The sequence below is a fragment of the Anoplopoma fimbria genome, chromosome 19 (genome assembly GCF_027596085.1).
Source record: "Anoplopoma fimbria isolate UVic2021 breed Golden Eagle Sablefish chromosome 19, Afim_UVic_2022, whole genome shotgun sequence".
Classification (NCBI taxonomy): Eukaryota; Metazoa; Chordata; class Actinopteri; order Perciformes; family Anoplopomatidae; genus Anoplopoma; species Anoplopoma fimbria.
The window spans coordinates 116,767-142,275 of record NC_072467.1 but is presented as its reverse complement, the minus strand read 5'-3'; the positions used below and the strand labels follow the sequence as shown (position 1 = coordinate 142,275).

Below are 25,509 nucleotides of genomic sequence, written 5' to 3'. Positions count from 1 at the left end.
AGCTTGAAGCTGGGGAGGGTACCACAGCTATGGAAGATGTCCTGCGTGGTGCCAGTCCCAAAGACCCCGGGGGCCAAGGACTTCAGCAGCTTCAGGCCGGTGGCTCTAACATCCCACCTGATGAAGACCCTGGAGCGGCTGGTCCTTGTGCACCTCCGCCCCCTGGTGATCTCATCTTTGGACCCTCTTCAGTTCGCCTACCAACCTGGCATCGGGGTGGATGACGCTGTCGTCTACCTGCTACAAAGATGCCTTTCTCACCTGGAAAAGGCTGGAAGCACTGTGAGAGTCATGTTCTTCGACTTCTCCAGTGCCTTCAACACCATCCAGCCTTTGCTTCTGAGGGACAAGCTGGAGCAGACCGGGGTGGACCACCACCTCACTGCGTGGATACTGGACTACCTCACCAACCGTCCACAGTATGTGAGGGAGTGTGAGTCAGATCGGGTGTCCTGCAGCACGGGGGCCCCACAAGGAACCGTTCTGGCTCCATTCCTCTTCTCCATCTACACATTAGACTTCAAATATACCTCTGCTACCTGCCACCTGCTAAAGTTCTCTGACGACTCTGCAATCGTCGGCCTCATCTCCGCCGGCGATGAGAGGGAATACAGAGAACTGAACCAGGACTTCATAGGATGGTGCCGGGGAAAACACTGTCCTCCGGAACCAGTGAACATCCAGGGACAGGACATTGAGATTGTGCAATCTTATAAGTACCTGGGTGTTCACTTGAACAATAAACTGGACTGGACTAATCATTCAAATGCACTTTATAAAAAGGATCAGAGCAGACTGTATCTGCTGAGGAGACTGAGGTCTTTTGGAATGCAGGGAGCACTCCTGAAGACCTTTTTCAACTCCGTGGTGGCATCAGCCATCTTTTATGGAGTGGTCTGCTGGAGCAGCAGCATCTCAGCAGCAGACAAGAAGAGACTGAACAAGCTTGTCAGGAAGGCCAGCAGTGTGCTGGGGTGTCCACTGGATACGGTGGAGGTGGTGGGAGACAGGAGGGTGATGGCCAAGCTGTCATCCCTGATGGACAACACCTCCCACCCCATGCAGGACACCCTGGCAGCTCTGTGCAGCTCCTTCACCACCGGCTGCTTCACCCCCGGTGGTGAAGGAGAGGTACCGCAGGTCCTTCCTTCCTGCTGCTGTCAGGCTGAACAACCAGCTCTGCTCCCAGCAGACCCCATGACCACATGACAATAATAACATGACAATAAAAACCTGTGCAATACATTACACATTACACTGTGCAATAATAGTTAAAAAAGTTAAAAATAGTTAAAATAGTTGTTGTTTTTTTTCTCTGTCTGTAAATATAATATTTCAGTTATTGTTGTTTTTTCTACTGTTTTTTTTTTATTGCTTATTTATAATACTTGTTTTATTTTATTTTTATTTTTCATTTTTTATTTTTTATTTTTTAGCTTGTCTTCTTCTACTATGTCTCTTGTGTGCACTTTACTCTACGCTGTTGTAAGCCTGCAAATTTCCCCGCTGTGGGACTAATAAAGGATTATCTTATCTTATCTTATCTTATCTTATGTCAACTGACCATTTTTCTTTATGCATAAGAAACAGTTTGGTCCTAATATCCTGAATATTACAAAGTAACCTGTTCTGAAAAATGAAAGACAGGTCAGTCATATAAAACAGAGATTTCAAACCCTTAGCCCATGGATGGCCATGCAAAATGTCCCAATGAAATATCTTTTTTGTAAGTCTCTGATCAGACATGTTCACAAGTCTATTCCAAAGTCGAAGCATTTGACATTTATGTCGGATCTTTGGTGTTCCCAACCCATATCCCCAGTAATGGCCAAAAATGATGTTGATTTTATAACTCCCAAGAATGATCTAATCGCTCTGTGGTGCACAGTGTTGCAACTTGTGTGCTCACCAAAACCCCAAACACCGGAAACATAGTCAGACACAGGACATACACATGAGTTATATAGTTGTGTATATGTATGAAATCCTAAATTACCACAATGTTTAACTTTGTTCAGTACAGATCCTAGTGCTCTTCCCACTGACTGAGCTAGAACATTGACAGCTTCTTTAAATGTCATGTGCTCATCGAGAGTAATGCCAAGGTATTTATACTGTTCAGAGTGAGATAGTACTGTTGAACCAAAGCTAAAAACAACTGAACGTCTCTGTAATGATTTGTGTCTAAAATGTACTATTCGTGTTTTGTCTTGGTTTACCACTAGCCTCCATTTCCAGCACCACTCCACAACAATGTTCAGCATAATCTGCAGATCTTTTTCCTGTTCAGCAAGTAAAACTACATCATCAGCATATAATGATATGCCCACTGTCTGATCATCTGCTTTGACCCCCAAATTAGAAGCTTTAATTTGTAGAGCTAAATCATTAATATAAATGGAAAACAATGTTGGAGACAAAACATCTCTTTGCTTCACACCAAATTGTTGGGAAAACCATCCAGTTGTATATTAATTCACTTGAACATGAGCAACAGGTGCTTGATAAAGGGACTTTAAGGAAAAATAAAACTTCCCGTTTACACCAGAATCTAATAACTTATATTCAAGAAGTTCCCTATTAATCCAGTCAAATGCCTTCTGGAAATCAATAAAGCAAACAAATGTAGACCTCTTCTCCTTAATCTTTGCACGTATAATGGAAGTGACTACATATACAGTATATGATCAACACATGCTCTGGCTTTTCTAAATCCATTTTGCTCGTCTGCAAGAAAACCTATCCTGTCAAGGTGATTTACAAGTCTGCCATGTAAAAGTGAGGAATATAATTTACATACACAGCTAATAAGGCTTATACCCCTATAGCTGAGAGGAAGCTTTGGGTCATTTTTTGAAGATTTAAGAATAGGTTTAATAACAGACTTCTGCCACTGCGTAGGAATAATGCCATTGTGAAAACAATACTGAAACAACTCATTCAGCACGTTCAACAGCCTAGGAGACTTCAACACTTCATTTGAAACTTCGTCAATTCCAGTAGCTTTTTTCAATTTACATTTACCTATTACCTTTTTTTACCTCTTCAATAGAAACATTTGCATTCAAAAACATATTACGTTTATTAATGTCCGCTTTCATTTCAGATTCCGTTACCTCTTTTAAACTTGTTTTTTCCTTTAGGAAGACATCATCAAATTAATTGTTGCAACCAAAAAACAAATCTGCAAAGTCCTTTTCCCATTTTTGTAATACGACCCCTAAGACAGAACTACATTCATCATTCTGTATTCGTACCTCCATGGGTATTTCCCTTGGCTTTCTCGGTCCCAATATATTAATCTCATTCCAAAATTGTTGGGGATTATGAGTTTGTACATTATCAATATGCAATGAAAGCCCTCTATTAAATTTACGTTTCACTGTACTTATCAAATTTGTTTTGCTTTTCCTTAAATTCCATCTTCAGCCCTTCCTTCAGGAATTTATCCTTACATCTTAGAAATGATTTTTCTGCTCTTCTTAGATTGTCCCATAAGGTCTGCAAGTCTTTGTTCCAGTAAGGTTTGTTAGATTTTTTAAAAGCCTTTATGGCTATTACATATTCTCTTACCACATTTATTCAAAGCTGTGTAGACATAGCCACTCAATGTATCATACCAAGCGTCCAGATCACTTTGGCGTTTTTTTAATACATCCCAACTGATCAATAAGGTCCAGCAATACGATGTTACATTGGTTAGAGGACAAAAATGAATCAGGGAGATGCCTTTGTAATGATGTTTTTGTGGTGTTTGGTAGATGCAATTCATCTTTCTCAAAATAAGGTCTTACTTGAAACTTTAACGTTATTAAAGAATGGTCAGATATTTTACATCTATCACCAAGTAAAGAGAAGCCCTCTCCTCCTAATCTTTCAATTAACTCATTTGGGGTGAAGACACAGAACTTAACACAATTATTTAAGCCCTCATGTGGGGCAATAATATAGTCTACTACTGCTCTCCCTTTAACTGAAACTGAAGTGAAGTTTTCCTTGCACGAAGGAATTCTCCCATTTAATACACAACATTTTGGATGAGACATTAACAGAGTTGCATATTTTTATTTGAATAATTGCTTAATATACTCTACAAAGGCAATTGCTTTGTAAAAAAAATGTATTGATTGTTGAGACAGTATGGGAAGAAATTTTTACATCCCACATCCGTTAATGTGATGACAGATATATCTATTACACCAATGTGGAGCTTCGCCTCCTGCGAACAAGTTGTGCAACAGATCTGGTGCAGTCTGAGTCGCCACACCCACACTCCTCCACATGGATGTATGAATAGGGGACCACATCTCCATTCAAGCAGTGCAAGTCAACAGTGCGATTACTGGAGCGTGTCTCCCTACAGCAGGAGCAAGAATGCTGCATAGCAGCTGCTACTTCAGAGTACCTGAAAAAAAGAAGAGGTAGGGTTGATTACTAAACCTAAAATCTGTACAAACCACAACTAAACATGTTTAGGTTTTCACATCTTAATAGGTTTGCAAATATCCACAGGAATGACAAATATTAGTGATATGCTTACTTGGTAAAAGTGTTGCATGATCCTTCACAATATGGCATATCTACCTCCTGGTAAGACTGACAGCCGTTTTGCCCAACATGCGTTTTCATGGATACTAACTTGCAGGCCCTCTCCCTCTCCACACCTTTTAAAAAGAGACGCACGATTAGCTTGTTTTTATTTAAGTACCTTTCACCCAAAAGTAAAGAAAATGTCATACTCACAAATTTTACAACAGCCATTTGCTGCAGTCTGAACTGTGCCCTGAGGAAGTAAAACCTAGTTTTAACATTTGATCTCACAGATACATACAATCCAGATCTATAAGTTGTAAGTGAGAAGTGATACTTACTGGTTGGCAGTTGCTCTGCTGGAATGGCGGGCAAACAATGTGTGAATTGAACGTTGTTAAAGTGTCACCGACCCTAATGCAAGTGTAATACTGACACTTATTCTCCGCTGGTGACCAAATATCTCCTGGCTGGAAAGCGGTGAGATGGACGTACAGACACACAGACACAGACACAGACACACACAGACACACACACACACACACACACACACACACACACACACACACACACACACACACACACACACACACACACACACACACACACACACACACACACACACACAACAAACAAACACACAAACACAAACACACAGAGGCACACAGATATAAAAATACATACTGAGGTACTATAGGCTATTTAACATTATAATGTGGATTCACAGTCAACAGAGATGATCCAACTTACCTTCAAGAGGTTCTTGGTATTATTGACACTGACAACACAGTGTGTCTGTACACACTTCCCACAGCATTCATCTGAATCAGTTTCCACATATTCATATCCCTGAGAGAAAGGGGGGGATTAAGTTGCCAAGTCCATTTTTTTCCTGTTCGCTTTCCTAAAAAACATATTCTGAGAACAAGGACTTCTATTTATTGTGTTTAAAAATATAATGTTTGAAATTTCTCTTACCATGGCACAGTTTTCTTCACATGTCTGAAACTCACAACGTATCCTGAATAGACCAGAATCAGGGTCCACCTCATTGGTACATGAACAATCCTGACATTGAGGCCCAGGAACTGAAGAGCCAGGCTAGCAAAAAAAGAAGAAATACATTCATACTTGTGTATGTTTTTAGCAATACAGAACTTTTGCAGCAAAAATCATCATTAATTAACACAACTGATATATGTCTTATTTACCTGGTATTCATTGTTTTTGTGGACACAAACTCTTTTAGGCTCTAGAAAAGAGTAAGGTATTGTGAATTACCTAAACGTGTCACTATCATAATAAGGTTTATATAAATTTATACTATGAGTAAATGAGCTCACCACATGTACGTTCTGGACAGCATTTTCCCTTAGGAACACTGACAACTGGCATATATCCTACCGGACAGTTCATGTTGTAGACTGGGCAAGTGTTACTTTGACATTCTGTGGAGATGATATTAGGTTCATAGTAAATAATGAAGAACCTTCAAGATTGTTATCAATGTATAACATTCTGAAATCTCTGGAGGACAAATGTGCATTGATACGAATTGTCTTACGGCAAACAAAGGCAGAACAGCAGGAGTCTGAGGGATTAGTTTGGTCGACGAGGACAAACCCAGGGCCAGTGCAGTTTGCTATAGGTGGTGTTGGGCATGCCTTTGGTTTGCAAGTCACAGTCTTGGTGGACTCCTCACAGATGCAGTTTTGGCATTTGTACTCAAACCTCTCATTAAACTGAAAGAAATAAATCACAATTGTGACTCAATGTCTCTTGCAAGTAAACAGCACAGGTTAGGATATTAAATGATCATGAATAGAAGACTCACCTCGCGGGGAATGCCCTCAGGATCAAGACATCCTGTTGGAAAATGAGCACTTCATGATTGATATGATATATTCAGCTCAATGATAAGACTTGAGAATTTACACTACACTTACCACACTTATCAACACATATGCCAGACTCTTTGTTGAAGAGTTTCATTCCATCTGGACAAAAGCAGCCCTCAACAGTGTAGTTCATGGTCTCTTCATTAGGACTGTTGTATTGAATCATCAAGAAATAACAGTTGGTTTACAGTTTTTCTTACAGATCACTAAACCATAGCTAATCCAATACTATGTATTCTACTACTAGTTACTGTTAACAAGAAATATCTATTGCCACCATCTATTATGATCTTTGTCTTAGGAAATGCTAATATGCACAATGAACTGCAAAATGTATACCCCCTCTTTTTTTATTAAACGTACCTGTCTTCACAGGTTGGTTGTTCTGCAGGACCACATGGCTTGTAAACTTTGTCTGATGGGCAGTCATTTGCTGTTAGTAAAAAAAAAAGACTCAATGACTTCTTTTGAAAATACATACTTCCTACCTACTGTACATAATAAAATGCGCAGCAGCCTGTTAAATGTGTGCTAGATGTAACGAAAGTAAATTAAATGAGTTACCCCTCTTTATTCCACTGATCTCAGCATTTATAGTATAGAATAAAGAGGGTTGCTTACCACACAGCGTGGTGTGGTTCCTCCAGTGCAGACAAACCCCAGCCTGAGCACAAGCAGCAGCATAAGTCTGCAAGCTTGTGCACTCCACTGTTGGGTTGGAAACATGGCAGCTATCAAAAACACAACCTAGGTAGAAATTGTCAGGAGAGACAAAAGGATGGCACGCTGCAAAGAGACTGAGAGAGAAAAACACACAAAAAAAGTGTTTAAATGTTTTAATGTGTCAAACTTATGGGGATGAATGTGCACAATACAATAGATTACATCATTTCTACCTGCTTTTAAGCATGTGACATATGGAGTCTGCAATGCATGGAGTAAAGGTTGGTGGAGGTCCAGGTATATTGGTCGGCAGTACAGATGGTATCTGGCAGTTGGGTTGGTGAATGTGTTTTGCAGGCCAATAGTCAGCCATCACTGCACAATTTTCTACTAGCTTGCCTCCAGGCAGCCTGCAGTCATCAGCCTGGTTGTTATTGCATGTTCCTGATGGTAGTCACAAAACAGTTTAAATTGCAGTCAACTTCAAACACAGGATTTGCCAATATGGCCACAGGTGAAAGATATGTTCTTACCACAATGGCCCTGTGTGTTACTGCCAAAATATTGATATGGAAGGGTGACACTAAAGCCAGTTATTCCAAATGTAACGACCACCTTTAGGTGAGGGATCTCCAAAACCAAGTTAATGCCAGAATCCAAGATTTTAACACCTAGCTGTGAATAAGGTAGTTTCAGACGTACTCCATTTTTGAGTGCCTACAGGGAAAAAAGTGAATATGTTACATGATAAGAAAAAATATTCTGTGCTATGTGGATTTATCAAATTACAGCATCTACTTTGATAGTGATAATCTACTTAAATTAGTCTGGTGAGATTTTGTGAACATACAGAAAAAACTAAATTCTGAGCATATATTGTCTTACCTCCAACTGCGCTGCTCCAAGAAGGTTATGATTTATGAGTGTGACAACTTCTGATTTGTACGATATAATTATTGATCGTGGACAAGAAACATCTTCAGTGGGATCACAGAAGACATTGTCAATATAAATGTTCAAATTATGTTTCGGTAAAATCTCTTCCATCAAGACGTAAGTACAGTTTCCTTGATAACTGTAGTAGAATCCATCAAATGTTATGTAATGAGGATCTCCCCAGCCTTCACAAACGCCTGAAAAGAAAGAAAACAATCAGATAAAAATGACAAATTTACTTATAAGAGAAATGTATAACTGAATTGATATGTCATACACCCTTTTAACCACATAATGGCTTACAGTCACAAGCGTAATGATGGCAGCAGCCGTACTCATCAGACACAAGAACTGGTTTCTTTCCATTGGTACAAGTGATGTTCTCAAGGGGTGGGCATTCATAAGGAATTATTTCAATTGTATTATTCTCAATGCATCTGGCCATGGTGCAGTTGCACAAAAGGAAGGTCTCATTTTGCTGATGTAAAGAGAAAAAAAGGGAAATTATTATAAAGTATTTAGCAATAAATTACATTATATCATTTAATGTGCAAGATACATTAAGATTCTTACTGCTACATCCCATTCAGGGCAGTTTGGTGAAGGAGTTGTGGGTGTGGGTGTGGGTGTAGGCATGGTCGTGGTACCGCAATTGACAGTCGTGTTGTGAATCTCGCAAATATCAGAACATATCATTGTGAGACATACACCAGATCCAATGTGTGCCATGTCTAATATCAAATCCCCTAAAGTTGAGAAAAAAAATTAAGAATAGATTAAACAGTGGTAAGCCACGAAACAAAGATTGAGAACAGATTACATTTGTTGCTGACAAAGACGTAATTATATTTTTCTCTTACCTGGACTATAATGCTTGCCATTAACTATGCAGAAGCATACAGTAGTGGAAGCGATGACGGGAGCAGTTGAGTGAGACGTTGATGTTGACAACGTGGGACCCGTCACTTCAGTTTGTGCGGTTGTAGATTTTGTGGTTGTCTCCTGGGTTGTAGTAGTTGGTTCAGTTGGAATTGTTGTGGATTTTGTTGTTGTGGTTGGCTCTTGGGTTGTAGTAGTTGGTTCAGTTGGAATTGTTGTAGATTTCGTGGTTTTGGTCGGCTCCTGGGTTGTAGTAGTTGGTTCAGTTGGTGGGGTTGTAGATTTTGTGGTTGTGGTTGGCTCCTGGGTTGTAGTAGTTGGTTCAGTCGGTGGGGTTGTAGATTTTGTGGTTGGCTCCTGGGTTGTAGTAGTTGGTTCAGTTGGTGGGGTTGTAGATTCTGTGGTTGTGGTTGGCTCTTGGGTTGTAGTTGTAGGTTCATTTGGTGGGGTTGTAGATTGTGTGGTTGTGGTTGGCTCCTGGGTTGTAGTAGTTGGTTCAGTTGGAATTGTTGTAGTTTTTATTGTTGTGGTTGGCTCCTGGGTTGTAGTAGTTGGTTCTGTTGGAATTGTTGTAGATTTTGTTGTTGTGGTTGGCTCTTGGGTTGTAGTAGTTGTAGGTTCAGTTGGTGGGGTTGTAGATTTTGTTGTTGTGGTTGGCTCTTGGGTTGTAGTAGTTGGTTCAGTTGGAATTGTTGAAGATTTTGTTGTTGTGGTTGGCTCTTGGGTTGTTGTAGTAGTTGGTTCAGTTGGAATTGTTGTAGATTTTGTGGTTGTGGTTGGCTCTTGGGTTGTAGTTGTTGGTTCAGTTGGTGGGGTTGTAGATTTCGTGGTTGTGGTTGGCTCTTGGGTTGTAGTTGTTGGTTCAGTTGGTGGGGTTGTAGATTTTGTGGTTGTGGTTGGCTCTTGGGTTGTAGTTGTTGCTTCAGTTGGAATTGTTGTAGATTTTGTTGTTGTGGTTGTCTCTTGGGTTGTAGTAGTTGGTTCAGTTGGAATTGTTGTAGATTTTGTGGTTGTGGTTGGCTCCTGGGTTGTAGTAGTTGTAGGTTGAGTTGGTGGGGTTGTAGATTTTGTTGTTGTGGTTGGCTCTTGGGTTGTAGTAGTTGGTTCAGTAGTGGAAGCGATGACGGGAGCAGTTGAGTGAGACGTTGATGTTGACAACGTGGGACCCGTCACTTCAGTTTGTGCGGTAGTAGATTTTGTGGTTGTGGTTGGCTCCTGGGTTGTAGTAGTTGGTTCAGTCGGTGGGGTTGTAGATTTTGTGGTTGGCTCCTGGGTTGTAGTAGTTGGTTCAGTTGGAATTGTTATAGATTTTGTTGTTGTGGTTGGCTCTTGGGTTGTAGTAGTTGGTTCAGTTGGTAGTGTTGTAGATTGTGTTGTTCTGGTTGGCTCTTGAGTTGTAGAAGTTGGTTCAGTTGGAATTGTTGTAGATTTTGTGGTTGTGGTTGTCTCTTGGGTCGTAGTTGTTGGTTCAGTTGGTGTGGTTGGAGATTTTGTGGTTGGCTCTTGGGTTGTAGTTGTAGGTTCAGTTGGTAGGGTTGTAGATTGTGTTGTTGTGGTTGGCTCTGGGGTTATAGCAGTTGGTTCAGTTGGAATTGTTGTAGATTGTGTGGTTGTGGTTGGCTCTTGGGTTGTAGTAGTTGGTTCAGTTGGTAGTGTTGTAGATTTTGTAGTTGTGGTTGGCTCTTGGGGTGTAGTTGTAGGTTCAGTTGGTAGGGTTGTATATTGTGTTGTTGTGGTTGGCTCTGGGGTTGTAGTAGTTGGTTCAGTTGGAATTGTTGTAGATTTTATGGTTGTGGTTGGTTCCTGGGTTGTAGTAGTTGGTTCAGTTGGTGTGGTTGTAGATTTTGGCGTTGTGGTTGGCTGCTGGGTTGTAGTAGTTGGTTCAGTTGGAATTGTTGTAGATTTTGATGTTGTGGTTAGCACATCGATTATAGTAGTTGGTTCAGTTGGAATTGTTGTAGATTTTGTGGTTGTGGTTGGTTCCTGGGTTGTAGTAGTTGGTTCAGTTGGTAGGGTTGTAGATTTTGTGGTTGGCTCTTGGGTTGTTGTTGTAGGTTCAGTTGGTAGTGTTGTAGATTGTGTTGTTCTGGTTGGCTCTTGAGTTGTAGAAGTTGGTTCAGTTGGAATTGTTGTAGATTTTGTGGTTGTGGTTGGCTCTTGGGTTGTAGTAGTTGGTTCAGTTGGTAGTGTTGTAGTTTTTGAAGTTGTGGTTGGCTCTTGGGTCGTATTTGTTGGTTCAGTTGGTGTGGTTGGAGATTTTGTGGTTGGCTCTTGGGTTGTAGTAGTTGGTTCAGTTGGAATTGTTGTAGATTGTGTGGTTGTGGTTGGCTCTTGGGTTGTAGTAGTTGGTTCAGTTGGTAGTGTTGTAGATTTTGTAGTTGTGCTTGGCTCTTGGGGTGTAGTTGTAGCTTCAGTTGGTAGGGTTGTATATTGTGTTGTTGTGGTTAGCACATCGATTATAGTAGTTGGTTCAGTTGGAATTGTTGTAGATTTTGTGGTTGTGGTTGGTTCCTGGGTTGTAGTAGTTGGTTCAGTTGGTAGGGTTGTAGATTTTGTGGTTGGCTCTTGGGTTGTTGTTGTAGGTTCAGTTGGTAGTGTTGTAGATTGTGTTGTTCTGGTTGGCTCTTGAGTTGTAGAAGTTGGTTCAGTTGGAATTGTTGTAGATTTTGTGGTTGTGGTTGGCTCTTGGGTTGTAGTAGTTGGTTCAGTTGGTAGTGTTGTAGTTTTTGAAGTTGTGGTTGGCTCTTGGGTCGTATTTGTTGGTTCAGTTGGTGTGGTTGGAGATTTTGTGGTTGGCTCTTGGGTTGTAGTTGTAGGTTCAGTTGGTAGGGTTGTAGATTGTGTTGTTGTGGTTGGCTCTGGGGTTATAGCAGTTGGTTCAGTTGGAATTGTTGTAGATTGTGTGGTTGTGGTTGGCTCTTGGGTTGTAGTAGTTGGTTCAGTTGGTAGTGTTGTAGATTTTGTAGTTGTGGTTGGCTCTTGGGTCGTAGTTGTTGGTTCAGTTGGTGTGGTTGTGGATTTTGTGGTTGGCTCCTGGGTTGTAGTTGTAGGTTCAGTTGGTAGGGTTGTAGATTGTGTTGTTGTGGTTGGCTCTTGGATTGTAGTAGTTGGTTCAGTTGGAATTACTGTAGATTTTGTTGTTGTGGTTGGCTCTTGGGTTGTAGCAGTTGGTTCAGTTGGAATTGTTGTAGATTTTGTTGTTGTGGTTGGCTCTTGGGTTGTAGTAGTTGGTTCAGTTGGAATTGTTGTAGATTTTGTTGTTGTGGTTGGCTCCTGGGTTGTAGTAGTTGGTTCAGTTGGAATTGTTGTAGATTTTGTTGTTGTGGTTGGTTCTCTAGTTGTAGTAGTTGGTTCAGTTGGAATTGTTGTAGATTTTGTTGTTGTGGTTGGCTCTTGGGTTGTAGTAGTTGGTTCAGTTGGAATTGTTGTAGATTTTGTTGTTGTGGTTGGCTCTTGGGTTGTAGTAGTTGGTTCAGTTTGAATTGTTGTAGATTTTGTTGTTGTGGTTGGCTCTTGGGTTGTAGTAGTTGGTTCAGTTGGAATTGTTGTAGATTTTGTGGTTGTGGTTGGCTCATGGGTTGTAGTAGTTGGTTCAGTAGTGGAAGCGATGACGGGAGCAGTTGAGTGAGACGTTGATGTTGACAACGTGGGACCCGTCACTTCAGTTTGTGCGGTTGTAGATTTTGTGGTTGTGGTTGGCTCCTGGGTTGTAGTAGTTGGTTCAGTCGGTGGGGTTGTAGATTTTGTGGTTGGCTCCTGGGTTGTAGTAGTTGGTTCAGTTGGAATTGTTGTAGATTTTGTTGTTGTGGTTGGCTCTTGGGTTGTAGAAGTTGGTTCAGTTGGAATTGTTGTAGATTTTGTGGTTGTGGTTGGCTCTTGAGTCGTAGTTGTTGGTTCAGTTGGTGTGGTTGTAGATTTTGTGGTTGGCTCTTGGGTTGTAGTTGTAGGTTCAGTTGGTAGGGTTGTAGATTGTGTTGTTCTGGTTGGCTCTTGAGTTGTAGAAGTTGGTTCAGTTGGAATTGTTGTAGATTTTGTGGTTGTGGTTGGCTCTTGGGTTGTAGTAGTTGGTTCAGTTGGTAGTGTTGTAGATTTTGAAGTTGTGGTTGGCTCTTGGGTCGTAGTTGTTGGTTCAGTTGGTGTGGTTGTGGATTTTGTGGTTGGCTCCTGGGTTGTAGTTGTAGGTTCAGTTGGTAGGGTTGTAGATTGTGTTGTTGTGGTTGGCTCTTGGATTGTAGTAGTTGGTTCAGTTGGAATTGCTGTAGATTTTGTTGTTGTGGTTGGCTCTTGGGTTGTAGTAGTTGGTTCAGTTGGAATTGTTGTAGATTTTGTTGTTGTGGTTGGCTCTTGGGTTGTAGTAGTTGGTTCAGTTGGAATTGTTGGAGATTCTGTTGTTGTGGTTGGCTCTTGGGTTGTAGTAGTTGGTTCAGTTGGAATTGTTGGAGATTTTGTTGTTGTGGTTGGCTCTTGGGTTGTAGTAGTTGGTTCAGTTGGAATTGTTGTAGATTTTTTAGTTGTGGTTGGCTCTTGGGTCGTAGTTGTTGGTTCAGTTGGTGGGGTTGTAGATTTTGTGGTTGGCTCTTGGGTTGTAGTAGTTGGTTCAGTTGGAATTGTTGTAGATTTTGTTGTTGGTTGGCTCTTGGGTTGTAGTAGTTGGTTCAGTTGGAATTGTTGTAGATTTTGTAGTTGTGGTTGGCTCTTGGGTAGTAGTTGTTGGTTCAGTTGGTGGGGTTGTAGATTTTGTGGTTGGCTCTTGGGTTGTAGTTGTAGGTTCAGTTGGTAGGGTTGTAGATTGTGTTGTTGTGGTTGGCTCTTGGGTTGTAGTAGTTGGTTCAGTTGGAATTGTTGAAGATTGTGTTGTTGTGGTTTGCTCTTGGGTCGTAGTAGTTGGTTCAGTTGGTGTGGTTGTAGCTTTTGTGGTTGGCTCTTGGGTTGTAGTTGTAGGTTCAGTTGGTAGGGTTGTAGATTGTGTTGTTGTGGTTGGCTCTGGGGTTGTAGTAGTTGGTTCAGTTGGAATTGTTGTAGATTTTGTGGTTGTGGTTGGCTCTTGGGTTGTTGTAGTTGGTTCAGTTGGTAGGGTTGTAGATTTTGTGGTTGGCTCTTGGGTTGTTGTTGTTGTAGGTTCAGTTAGTAGTGTTGTAGATTGTGTTGTTCTGGTTGGCTCTTGAGTTGTAGAAGTTGGTTCAGTTGGAATTGTTGAAGATTTTGTGGTTGTGGTTGGCTCTTGGGTTGTAGTAGTTGGTTCAGTTGGTAGTGTTGTAGATTTTGAAGTTGTGGTTGGCTCTTGGGACGTAGTTGTTGGTTCAGTTGGTGGGGTTGTAGATTTTGTGGTTGGCTCTTGGGTTGTAGTTGTAGGTTCAGTTGGTAGGGTTGTATATTGTGTTGTTGTGGTTGGCTCTTGGGTTGTAGTAGTTGGTTCAGTTGGAATTGTTGTAGATTTTGTGGTTGTGGTTGGCTCCTGGGTTGTAGTAGTTGGCTCAGTTGGAATTGTTGTGGATTTTGTTGTTGTGGTTGGTTCTTGGGTTGTAGTAGTTGGTTCAGTTGGAATTGTTGTAGATTTTGTGGTTGTGGTTGGCTCTTGGGTCGTAGTAGTAGGGGTTGTAGTTGCTGGGGTTGAGACGGTTGTGATTTCACATTCCACCTCACAACATACTCTGATCTTATAGTTGAAACATTTTCCTGGACGTCTGGGCTGGTCCTCTTGTCTACATATCAAACCATATCCCAAATCGCAAGAAACAACTTGGCCAGTCCCACTCAGATAGTCATCGAAGTCCATGTCAGGTTCATCTGTTGCTCTACAGTCAATTTCTTTGGGATTTTTGCATATTTCTTTATTATTATTCATGATGTTCTCATATGTTTCCCAGTCACTTTTGTTCACTTTTGCGTCATGCACATCATACCACTCTGACCACTGACATGGATTATAACAAGGTGTGGTTGGTTCTTCTGTTATAGTAGTAGGTTCAGTTGGTGGGGTTATAGATTTTGTGGTTGTGGTCGGCTCTTGGGTTGTAGTAGTTGGTTCAGTTGGTAGTGTTGTAGATTTTGTGGTTGTGGTTGGCTCTTGGGGTGTAGTAGTTGGTTCAGTTGGAATTGTTGTAGATTGTGTTGTTGGCTCCTGGGTTGTAGTTGTAGGTTCAGTTGGTAGGGTTGTAGATTGTGTTGTTGTGGTTGGCTCTTGGATTGTAGTAGTTGGTTCAGTTGGAATTGCTGTAGATTTTGTTGTTGTGGTTGGCTCTTGGGTTGTAGTAGTTGGTTCAGTTGGAATTGTTGTAGATTTTGTTGTTGTGGTTGGCTCTTGTGTTGTAGTAGTTGGTTCAGTTGGAATTGTTGGAGATTCTGTTGTTGTGGTTGGCTCTTGGGTTGTAGTAGTTGGTTCAGTTGGAATTGTTGGAGATTTTGTTGTTGTGGTTGGCTCTTGGGTTGTAGTAGTTGGTTCAGTTGGAATTGTTGTAGATTTTTTAGTTGTGGTTGGCTCTTGGGTCGTAGTTGTTGGTTCAGTTGGTGGGGTTGTAGATTTTGTGGTTGGCTCTTGGGTTGTAGTAGTTGGTTCAGTTGGAATTGTTGTAGATTTTGTTGTTGTGGTTGGCTCTTGGGTTGTAGTAGTTGGTTCAGTTGGAATTGTTGTAGATTTTGTAGTTGTGGTTGGCTCTTGGGTCGTAGTTGTTGGTTCAGTTGGTGGGGTTGTAGATTTTGTGGTTGGCTCTTGGGTTGTAGTTGTAGGTTCAGTTGGTAGGGTTGTAGATTGTGTTGTTGTGGTTGGCTCTTGGGTTGTAGTAGTTGGTTCAGTTGGAATTGTTGTAGATTGTGTTGTTGTGGTTTGCTCTTGGGTCGTAGTAGTTGGTTCAGTTGGTGTGGTTGTAGCTTTTGTGGTTTGCTCTTGGGTTGTAGTTGTAGGTTCAGTTGGTAGGGTTGTAGATTGTGTTGTTGTGGTTGGCTCTGGGGTTGTAGTAGTTGGTTCAGTTGGAATTGTTGTAGATTTTGTGGTTGTGGTTGGCTCTTGGGTTGTTGTAGTTGGTTCAGTTGGTGGGGTCGTAGATGTTGTGGTTGTTGTTGGCTCTTGGGTTGGAGTGGTTTGTTCAGTTGGTGTGGTTGGCTCTTGGGTTGTAGTTGTTGTGTTTGTAACGCAAGGTTCACTTCCAAATATCACTGTTGAATTCTTGCATATTGCATAGTAGCACATTCCTAAATTGTCAGTCACATTGTAAATAACGTCATCTTCGTCATATCTAGTATTGTTGTAAAAACAACCTGAACATTCCTCCACACACAACCCCGTCTCCTCATCAAATATGGGCTTATCTTCTGGGCATACGGGGTAACAGCCTGTACAAATCACAGCATAAAACATAATCCTTTATGTTTTGACAGTCATAGAATTGTAGTTGGTATCTCTTCTTATTTTGGCACAAAAAGTATGCCGAATTAGATCAGTTTACGATTTAAGATTTTTACTAGCACTTATTACTCAGATGTAAGGTGAGACATTGTGAGTTAACCTCTTACCTTCCAGGTTGGGTAAAGGGTTACTACACATTTCTTCGGGATGTAAACAGGTCTTGTAGCAAGGTTTGTGGCAGGGGTTGTAGTGCCACTTACATTCCTCTGGTTTATTGTAGTAATCACAAAAGACAGCTAAAAAGAAAATATACAAGGTACATTATGTTTCTAAATAAAGTAAATGTTGATGTGTCAATCAGTGAAAGAGACCTCAAACTTAACGTACAAGAGACAGGAAATGTTGGGAAAAAGAGCAAATAACATGCAGCAAATGGTCTAGTCAGCCAGGAATCAAACCAGGGAATCGCTACTCAGGGCATTTGCACTGCGCCCTAACAACTGGGCTATCGGGTTTCCCGGCATTTAGTTTTGTATACTTAAAGTTCGGATATTATCACTCACTTACTCAGCATGCACTGATGCCTATCTAAATTAGGTTTCCACTTACATAACATTTTTGGTGAAATAAAAACAGGTACTAAGCACCATAAAAGGCTGACACACTTATTTTAATCTGAGAGGTAAATTAGTTTTTTACTTACGACAGATTTCTGGAGTTCTCCATGCCACACAGACAGAAGCCTCATTACAAGCTTGAGCATAAGCTGCGACTGCCGAGCAGAAACATTCGCAGTCTCCTCCAGAGTCGCAGGCACACGAGTCTTTCACACAGTTTTCATAAAATGGAAGGGGAGCTACCTGTTCAGTTATCAAAATATATGATAGATTTTTTCAAATGTATTAGGTGTTTTCAATTATCCCACTTTAAATAATGATTAGTTAGAAACAAACGTGTTATTACCTTATTGTGGCACTCTTTGAACGTATTTCCAGTTATAATGCTGCACATCATTTTTGCCCAGTGATGTCGATTGGGTCTTAGTCCACAAGGGTCAGCATTCATATCTACATCTGGGCACTGGCTTGACACTTTCCAGCTATTTGCAAATTCTAACGGATTGCTCACTACCAGCTGACCCTGGGTGGTGAAGTCGTTCTGTCCATCACCATCAAAATCTCCACACAGGCCACATACCTCTCCCTGTACAGCCAAACAATAAAATCAATTACTTTTTTCACATTAAGATAATATTCTATATTAATACTCTTCGGCATAACAAGGAACCCACATTTTCCAGGCATGAATATACTTGCTTGATGTTGACTGACAGAGTTTTTACTTCATTTGTTATGAATATTGTATATTGTATAGTAGTAAATACTTCTTCAGCAATGATAATATACTTTACACCAATACTATTAGTGTCCCAAAGCTTTATAAGTGGTGTAAGAAAATTATCCCCAAAGACGGCTAGACCACAGATGACAAAAAATGATACATCATATAAAAACTTTATCCCTAAACTCTTCCTGTAACAGATTTCAGTCATCATTTAAATAATTACTGTGACTCACGCTGTGCTGTGGTTCCAGGATGATGCGAACAGATGTTTTGCCATCCCACATCACTACCAGTCCAATGGCAGATTCTATCACCAAATACAAGCCAACCTTCCTTATTTTGTACTGAATCTCAGCGCCATGTCCCAGGTCGGCCTCTTCATATTTACCCTTTGATAGTTTGACTTCCATTCGCTGTAATGTAAAAGAGATTTTTTTTTTTTGCTTTCATTGTAAGCAGATTGTTATATATATCTAAAGGGGTTTTTTAGGGGAGTTTTTCCTGTGCCGATGTGAGGGAAGGACAGAGGATGTCGCATGTGCACAGATTGTAAAGCCCTCTGAGGCAAATTTGTAATTTGTGATTCTGGGCTATACAAAATAAACTGAATTGAATTGAATTATATGACATAATTTGATTTAATAATGTTGAATATTTTGCATATCAGGTGTTGGTATGAGGTCTTACCCCCAGCTGGATTCTGACAGTTTTGGAGCATGTGGTGCCTGTAGATCCGCATGGTACATTTTCTGTGATAACTCCAAAGTTGTCCTGTACTGTTTTATTGCCACATTTGTTCTTAAAAGAGAGAGATTTGTTAAACATTTTACTTGTTTTAAATTAGACAGAGACCAGTGATGAAATCAAACTTCAGCTTGACCTTTACTAGTCCACAATGTGTTAAGATCATTAAAAAAAAGATAGAACATAAAGAAAAAGTGTAATTGATCCCTAGATGTGAAGATTATATACTTATCTGCATTTCTCATTCATGTTTTTATTATGACAAGCAGTCATCTTAAAATGAATGTAAGTAAACATACCACATATTGCCTTTCAACTTTGATATTCAAGATCAGCAATAAGTTTTCATAAATGTCATATCTGTGACGTTCAGAGATAAAACCCTATACAACAGTATAAGTTCAGCTCAGATTGTCTGAATTCACTCCCTAATTACTTAATAGTGCACTACATTTACTGTCCGCCATTTTATTTGAGTGTCTGCATTCTGAATACGAAAATTGCAGTTGACTAACTCAAAAGCTTTCAATGATGATGTAAGTAAGTGTATGAAATCTCCATATCCTGCTGGCTATATGAATGAGTGAGGAGAGAGTGATTTCAGATACAGCCTGTCTTTTGGAAGAAGTTGACGTTCTTTTCTTACCTTTACAGCAACATAGGCACAATGTCCTTGAAACCCATATGTTTGCTGGTCAAATGTATTGTAGTGACCACTCCCATAAATAATGCAAGTTCCTTGACATTTTTTTGTACTGCACTCCCAGCTTCCACTTTTGCAGGTACTAGATCAGAAATGGTTAAATATGATACAGTGTTTTGAATACTATGATCCAGTACAACATACAAGAAAATATGATAATATTTATGCAATATTATACGTCTGATTAAGGTCATACCAGATGTTGCACTGGTTAGGGATTTGTGCTCCAGGGGCATAAATATGCCCATCGTGTTGACATGGACATTCATTTTCTTTCACACAGGAACCTTTGCCATCATCAAGGCGGCCACCTGGACACCGACAGCCGGATTCACACTCTGTGGAGTCCTGGGAAAATAGAAAGATCACAGTGATTGAAAATGAGAAACATTACTGATACTATTAAAAATCATTGTTCAAAACTCTCTAGGAACTGCTTTAGAAACGAGTGTAATAATGCAGTGTGTTACATCTTCCACGTAAAATACTGTCCACCATTGAAATCAGGAAACTGACAGATCCTGATATTTAAAACTTTGCACTCACACAATCATCACTGTCCAGATTTAAACAAGTTCGAGCACACTGCTGTCCCAGCTCTCCTGTGGCCGCAGCGGAGCAGTTGAAGAACACTTTTGGAAAAGGGCATGCTGTAACAGAAGAAGAAACTTATTTTATTAAACATATTAATTATCAACAAGACCAGAATCAGTACCAAGTGCTTGTGTTGTGGTAAATAAACAAAAAAAAAAAAACATACTTGATGAGCGGGCTTTCCAAGAATGGCAATGAAGCATTCCATTGGTACACACACTAGAAAAAGATAGCAAAAATACAAGATGAAATGCAACACAAAGGCACTCTAAAGCTATCAATTTAGTCATCTTAAATCATAAATACTGCAAGCATTACACCCATGCGAAATCCTTAGTCTAGACTCATTTAAGTACCAAATTGCATGCAACTGACTCACCAATGGTCATCTTTGATGCTGATTGACTTTCCTGACTTGACGTAGACTTCATTATGGTAGCAGGGACATTTTGCCATGGGAACGCAGATGCCATTTTCATTTAGGTAGAGACCCTCAGAGCAGGAACAGCCATCCACAGGCAAGAAGTCAGAAGTGCAACTTTGCTGCACTGTGCCCAGTGATCTGCAAGTCAACTGGCATCTCTGATGCTTGTAAGAGAAGATCTGAGATGCTGGACAGCTCCTTGTGTATTTATCTGTTTTGTGCACAATGGAGGATGGTTACTTATTAGTTTTATGACTAACTAATGAAAGGGAAGATATTCATTGAACTCAAGTCGCAACACTCAACTTTAGCACAACTTAATGAAAGAAATCCTTACCGCACACATTCCCTCTCCAGTCTGTCAAGGACACTCCCTTTGATGCACAAGCCCGAGCGTAGGAGGAGAAGACGGCACACAAGCAGTCCTCACTCTTCTCACAGTTACAGCTAGCATAAGTACATCGCTGCAGAAGACAGCAAACACTTTTAGAGAATTACAGTCCCATCAAAATGTAATTCAGCAAAAGAGGAACAGGAAGGTTTTGCAGTACCTTGTAGTACATCTCAGGATCCACCACTGAACGGCACTGCGCAAAATCGCTGTCTGGACTCAGTAGCAAGGCGCACCAGTGTTTAGCATACCGCTCTGGAAAAACAATAACTCTTTATGTTAAATGTCTGCTATTATCTTGAACTGTCTAAGTTTTAAGTGTTCAAAGCTGAAGATATATACAACCAATAAAAACAAACAGTTAAATAATAATCAACCAGTGCTTTTTACCGTTTTCCAGACTGAGGGAACAAGGGTCCTCAAGTCTTTCCTCTCTGTCTCGGCACATGAGGTTAGCCTTCCACGAGTTACTAAAAGTCACTGCTGTTCCCTCCACGATCCCCTGAGGAGTCTTCAAGTCATCAGACAGGACCATGTTGTAGTTTCCACATAAACCTGAAGAAACCAAACATTTTAGAATTAAAGTAGAATTTTATCTTAAACTAGTATTATATTGTCTGAAACCATAAAATAGCAAAATGGAAGGTGTCAATCAATATGATGAGAGAACTTTGTTAAATTAAATGAGATAAGACAAACAAATATTATACACTGAGATTTAAGGGTTTGCCTTGTTGTTGACAAATATGAAACTTACCACGTGTCTTTGCTTTGTAGCTTTGGTCCAGGCTGACATAGACTTGCATAACAGGCACATGCTGGATCTGAATTTGCAACCCAAAACTGGTCTGGAGCAAGATGTGAAAGGATGAAGCGTGGAATATGTTGATGTCACCTTTAGATAAACACAAATACAAAAACAGTTTGATCATTGACGTCATTGCATGAATGACACATTACAATTACATGTTTCTTGATGAATTTCTTATTGTGTGACCCACCTGAGTGGTACGGCAAACTGATGGTCTGCATGTTCTGCTTTACTGTACCATCAGAAGTGAACATTAATACCTGAAATATAACAGAGTCAATCATTTGAGTTGTAGTTGCAGATATCAGAGTGAATCTATAAATGACTACAACCTTCTCTCGTGATAGACTTTAACTCACATTGTTTCTGTCGTTGTTCAGCAGGATTTTGAGGCTCTTAAGACAAGTGTCAAATTCTTGATTTGCACAAGGAACCAACTGAACCAGGATGGTGAACTTGGGACTTGCATAATCCTGAAATATACAGAGTGATAGCAATAAAATATATATATAAATACATCTTTTTTTTTCTTTTTTACATCAGCTCCATTACATGGTATATTTCATTGTGCAAAGCTATGGCTCTTTCACCTTGCTTTCCACTTTGGCTAGAGTGTAGTAACAGTCTCCATGGAAGGTGTAGGTTTTCCCGTCAAAGGTAGTTACGTGTGAACCTTCTTCAACTGCACATGTAGCAGGTGTTTGAAGGCTTTCACAAGCCCATCTACCCTCAACACATGTACTGAGACAAGCCACACAAGTCAAGTTAACAATAAAAAATAAACGATTAAGAAACAATTAAATATTAAATAGTATGTTGAAGACATATTTGACATACCATTCCTTTGTGTCCTGTCTGTAGACCTCACCAGAGTTATAGATTTTATTGTGTTTGCACTGACACTCAGATTGAGCAATACACCCTCTCATGGATATATCATCAAACACGGTTCCTGAAGAAAACATGACTAACATTAACATGAAGAACTTAACTGAACTCACAGACTAGGAAATTTAAATCTGAAAGAATCTTTAAGGGTAACAAAAAAATTAAACAGCACTGACCAGGAGGGCAGAAGCAGCCGTCAATTTTGTGGTCCTCACACAGTGAACTTGTGTCTAGATGTGCGCATGTATCCATGCAAGGGGAACCGCTCTCTTCATAAACCATGTTGTATGGGCACTGTTTAGCTGTGAAGATATGGTACAATGAAATAAATTGAGGTAGGTGTGAGTTTGTGTGAATTATTCAACAGTATATGAAGGGGGAAGTGACTTAATAGACCTTTTTTTAAGAGTAGCAAAATGTTTACGTAATCTTTACTACATTATTGTGTTTTTGTTACATTTTAAATCACATCAATTACTATTGAAGTCAGCCAGTAAGCAGACATGTCTGGCCTTTCTTTATGCGGCTTTTAAATGTCTTTTTTGATTTTTTCCTGTATAGAATACAATTAATCGTCTCAGTCCAGAACTGCATGAGAAAATGTTATCATGTTCAGATCGAAACACAGTACCTTTTCTTCAAAGGACTGTTCATTGCTTTAATACTCTCTCAGCCCTGTACTGTATGAAATATAAAGATTGTAAAAAAAAAAAAAAAAAAAAAACAGAGAAGAGAACATACCACAGAACTTAGGTGTCCTCCAGTTGGGAGGCTGCCCTCCTGCGTGTGAACACTGTCGAGAGAACTCAGACAGTGTGCTGCAGACACAAATGTCATTTGTACTATTGGCACAGCCACACATGTCCTGCACACAGGCCTGGATGTAAGGTTCAGGGTTCAGCAGTTTGGTGCAGGAGCTCCAGCGCTCTGAACGCAGCATCTGGTTACAGGTGGTTTGCTAGAAAGAAAAGGAGATAAAGTTACTCTGTACATGCTATCTGAGTATATAGCTAAGTATCTCTATCCCTGACACTAGGTGGTTAATGAACTCACAAACTCCTTGCATGAATCCAGCACAGCCTCCAGTGATTCTTCTTCCTCCTCAAAGGGGTCCTCGCAATCATCGTTTGGACGATGGACTTTCTGTTTGTTTCCAAACTCAATAGGGCTAATTTTGCGACCTGTATTTGATTGTTATTATATTGTCAAATGTCAAAGATACAGTGGATGGTTGAGGAAATGCATTAATACAAGAATGATAAACCATATATACCATTATGAATGAACTCATTATGGACAGAAACACCATTGAAGTCTCCACAGAGTCCACAAGTACGATTCGCATAATCAGCATCCAGTTCAACCTACAATAAAGAAAGAGGCCATGACAATTAAAATAATACTTCAAATAAAGTAAACAAAACACCAGTGAATTGTAATTGCCTCAGAAAATGACATGAATGGAATACGTATTATGATTAAAATTTGATCATTTATATCAGTAACCACATATATATTTATTTTTTTGTAAAGTATAACAAAATAAAGAAAGACAATTGACTGAAAGAAAAGTCTGTAATTAATTTATTCTCAAGAATCATAGGAATTTATTCAAATAAGATACCTAAGAAAAATAATTAACCTGATTGTTTTTCTGGAACAATAATAATTAAAATATCAGCAGTTGTTTTTTAACCAAACATTAAAATAAATCTTCATAAAGGAGTCTTAACTAAATTGTTTGTATTTTACAATATACTCCTTTAAGTCTTTTAAGGAGCTTCATACAATCTACTTTGAGGAGAGTTGTATAGATATATTTCTGCCTGGTATTTCATACCATGACTGCATCGTCACCGTTCCACATGACAGTGATGCCAACTTTAGATTGGAGCTTGATGTAAACAGCATTGTTTTCCAATTGTACCCCTGCATTGTAGTATGGCGTTTTGACACTGGGAAAAAAACATATATTTAAAAAATAACAATGCATAAATATGATAGAACTGAGAAGCACAGTCTTCACAGCTGTACGATGTTTTACTTACGGGACGTCATTCACAGTGATCATGTCCTTGGTGAGGTAGAACATAAGGTCATTGATGGTGACAACCACATGATTGACTTTAGGGTTTCCATCTTTGTCTTTCCTCTTCATGTGCACAGAGAACTCCTGGTAGGACTCGTGGCAATCAGAGACCAGGTTGTACTCACACATACCAGGGAACTGGTAAACGTCACCGTCAAACGTCTTGAAGTGCTCTCTGCCCCATGTGCTGCAGATGCTGCTGACATGGTTGCGAACTGAGAAGAAAACAGTTTGAGTTACTGAATGTTCTGAATGATATTATTCATTAGTTTGTATAAATCAGAATGATCCTTCCAAACAGCATTCAAAATAATGTGAGTTTTACCCAGTCTTGCTTGGACATCGATGTCAATGGTAACAGACAGAGCGAGGAAACACAACCATACGCATCTCCACCTCATTGTTGCTGCTGGGGGCTTGCCGTCACCAAAGAAGGTAATAGTTTAACTGCACTTGACAGCCCTTTATATTGAGATTGCACTTTTTGCTCACGCCTTCATTCTTGGTTTGAACTTAAGTTTTATTGCCAAGACATGGGAAACATGTGCTGAATGGATGTGTGACGCCTTTCACAAGTCCAATATAATCATTCTACATCCTCATCGCTTGATTGAACAAATATGCTCATTGATTAAGAACTTTTATTCGTAGACGGATGGGTGCAATAAAAACTGTTTTGTTGACAGTGTGCACCTTTTATTATATAAAACATGTTCTTTAATAAGTAGTTTCTTCTGGATGAAATTTGTAATATATTAGAGTCAGAGATGAGAGTGCCATGCTGTGACAGATTCATTAAAATTCAACTTTTTAATTATGTGATTAGAACTTAGAAGGCATGATACCTTGATATGAGAACAGTGTTATGATATAGTTAAACAGGAAATATATGTATTTTTTATGATTGGATTATTATCCAACCCTGTCACACCCAGTGTCAGCTGGGAGATGCTTTAGCACGCAACACTGCTCAGGATAGACAGGTATAGATTACTGTCTGACTATGAACAGCCCCAGCGTAAACAATGAAAAATTATACAAGTTAATCTTTACGCTTTACTTTATAATTATATAAAAACAACTAATCATAATGATCACGATAACCAGAAACTGATTGGCACGATGAGTCTCTATGCCCCTGTGCCAAATGCATAACATGTAGTGCAATCTTTCTTAAAGAGCCTGAGAGAACATTTATTTTTTGTTTTGTTTGTGTGGTTTTATTTTATTAATGTTTTATTTATTTAGGATATCTCAATTTTCCAATTCCAAG

At 39.8% G+C, this 25,509-nt stretch overlaps 2 protein-coding genes across 2 annotated transcripts; both read right to left on the bottom strand.

Moving 5' to 3' along the window:
* Positions 1-4,194: 4,194 nt before the first annotated feature.
* LOC129108557 (intestinal mucin-like protein) lies at positions 4,195-8,950 on the bottom strand. Its single transcript, XM_054620413.1, has 19 exons — positions 8,888-8,950; positions 8,601-8,773; positions 8,331-8,505; positions 7,977-8,224; positions 7,625-7,808; positions 7,325-7,535; positions 7,050-7,225; positions 6,792-6,861; positions 6,477-6,577; positions 6,365-6,396; positions 6,095-6,272; positions 5,874-5,978; positions 5,742-5,782; positions 5,509-5,631; positions 5,281-5,379; positions 4,872-5,000; positions 4,744-4,783; positions 4,541-4,664; positions 4,195-4,405 (listed from the first exon to the last, which is right to left on the bottom strand). The coding sequence occupies exons 2-19, from the start codon at positions 8,754-8,756 to the stop codon at positions 4,195-4,197; spliced, it is 2,403 nt and encodes an 800-aa protein (XP_054476388.1). The 5' UTR covers positions 8,757-8,773; positions 8,888-8,950.
* A 6,986-nt stretch (positions 8,951-15,936) lies between these two features.
* On the bottom strand, positions 15,937-24,637 carry LOC129107860 (mucin-2-like; the record flags this gene model as incomplete). The annotated part of the gene is made up of 25 exons (XM_054619451.1): positions 24,562-24,637; positions 24,196-24,451; positions 23,988-24,102; positions 23,421-23,511; positions 23,201-23,328; positions 22,889-23,105; positions 22,324-22,449; positions 22,097-22,211; positions 21,850-22,000; positions 21,619-21,732; positions 21,450-21,519; positions 21,206-21,343; positions 20,839-21,003; positions 20,609-20,703; positions 20,395-20,521; positions 20,013-20,268; positions 19,800-19,852; positions 19,586-19,689; positions 19,246-19,387; positions 18,280-18,368; positions 17,826-18,005; positions 17,212-17,451; positions 16,952-17,108; positions 16,416-16,544; positions 15,937-16,235 (listed from the first exon to the last, which is right to left on the bottom strand). Coding segments are annotated over exons 1-25 (3,633 nt in total), but the record flags the coding sequence as incomplete, so codon positions are not given.
* Between the last annotated feature and the right edge of the window lie 872 nt (positions 24,638-25,509).

Coding starts and splice junctions, on each gene's coding strand:
- LOC129108557 (XM_054620413.1), bottom strand. CDS start 8,756: ATGGCACACATTGGATCTGGTGTATGTCTCACAATGATATGTTCTGAT. Junction 8,506..8,600: donor GCCCTGAATGGGATGTAGCA/GTAAGAATCTTA, acceptor TCTTTACATCAG/CAAAATGAGACCTTCCTTTT. Junction 5,380..5,508: donor GTGAAGAAAACTGTGCCATG/GTAAGAGAAATT, acceptor CCTTTCTCTCAG/GGATATGAATATGTGGAAAC.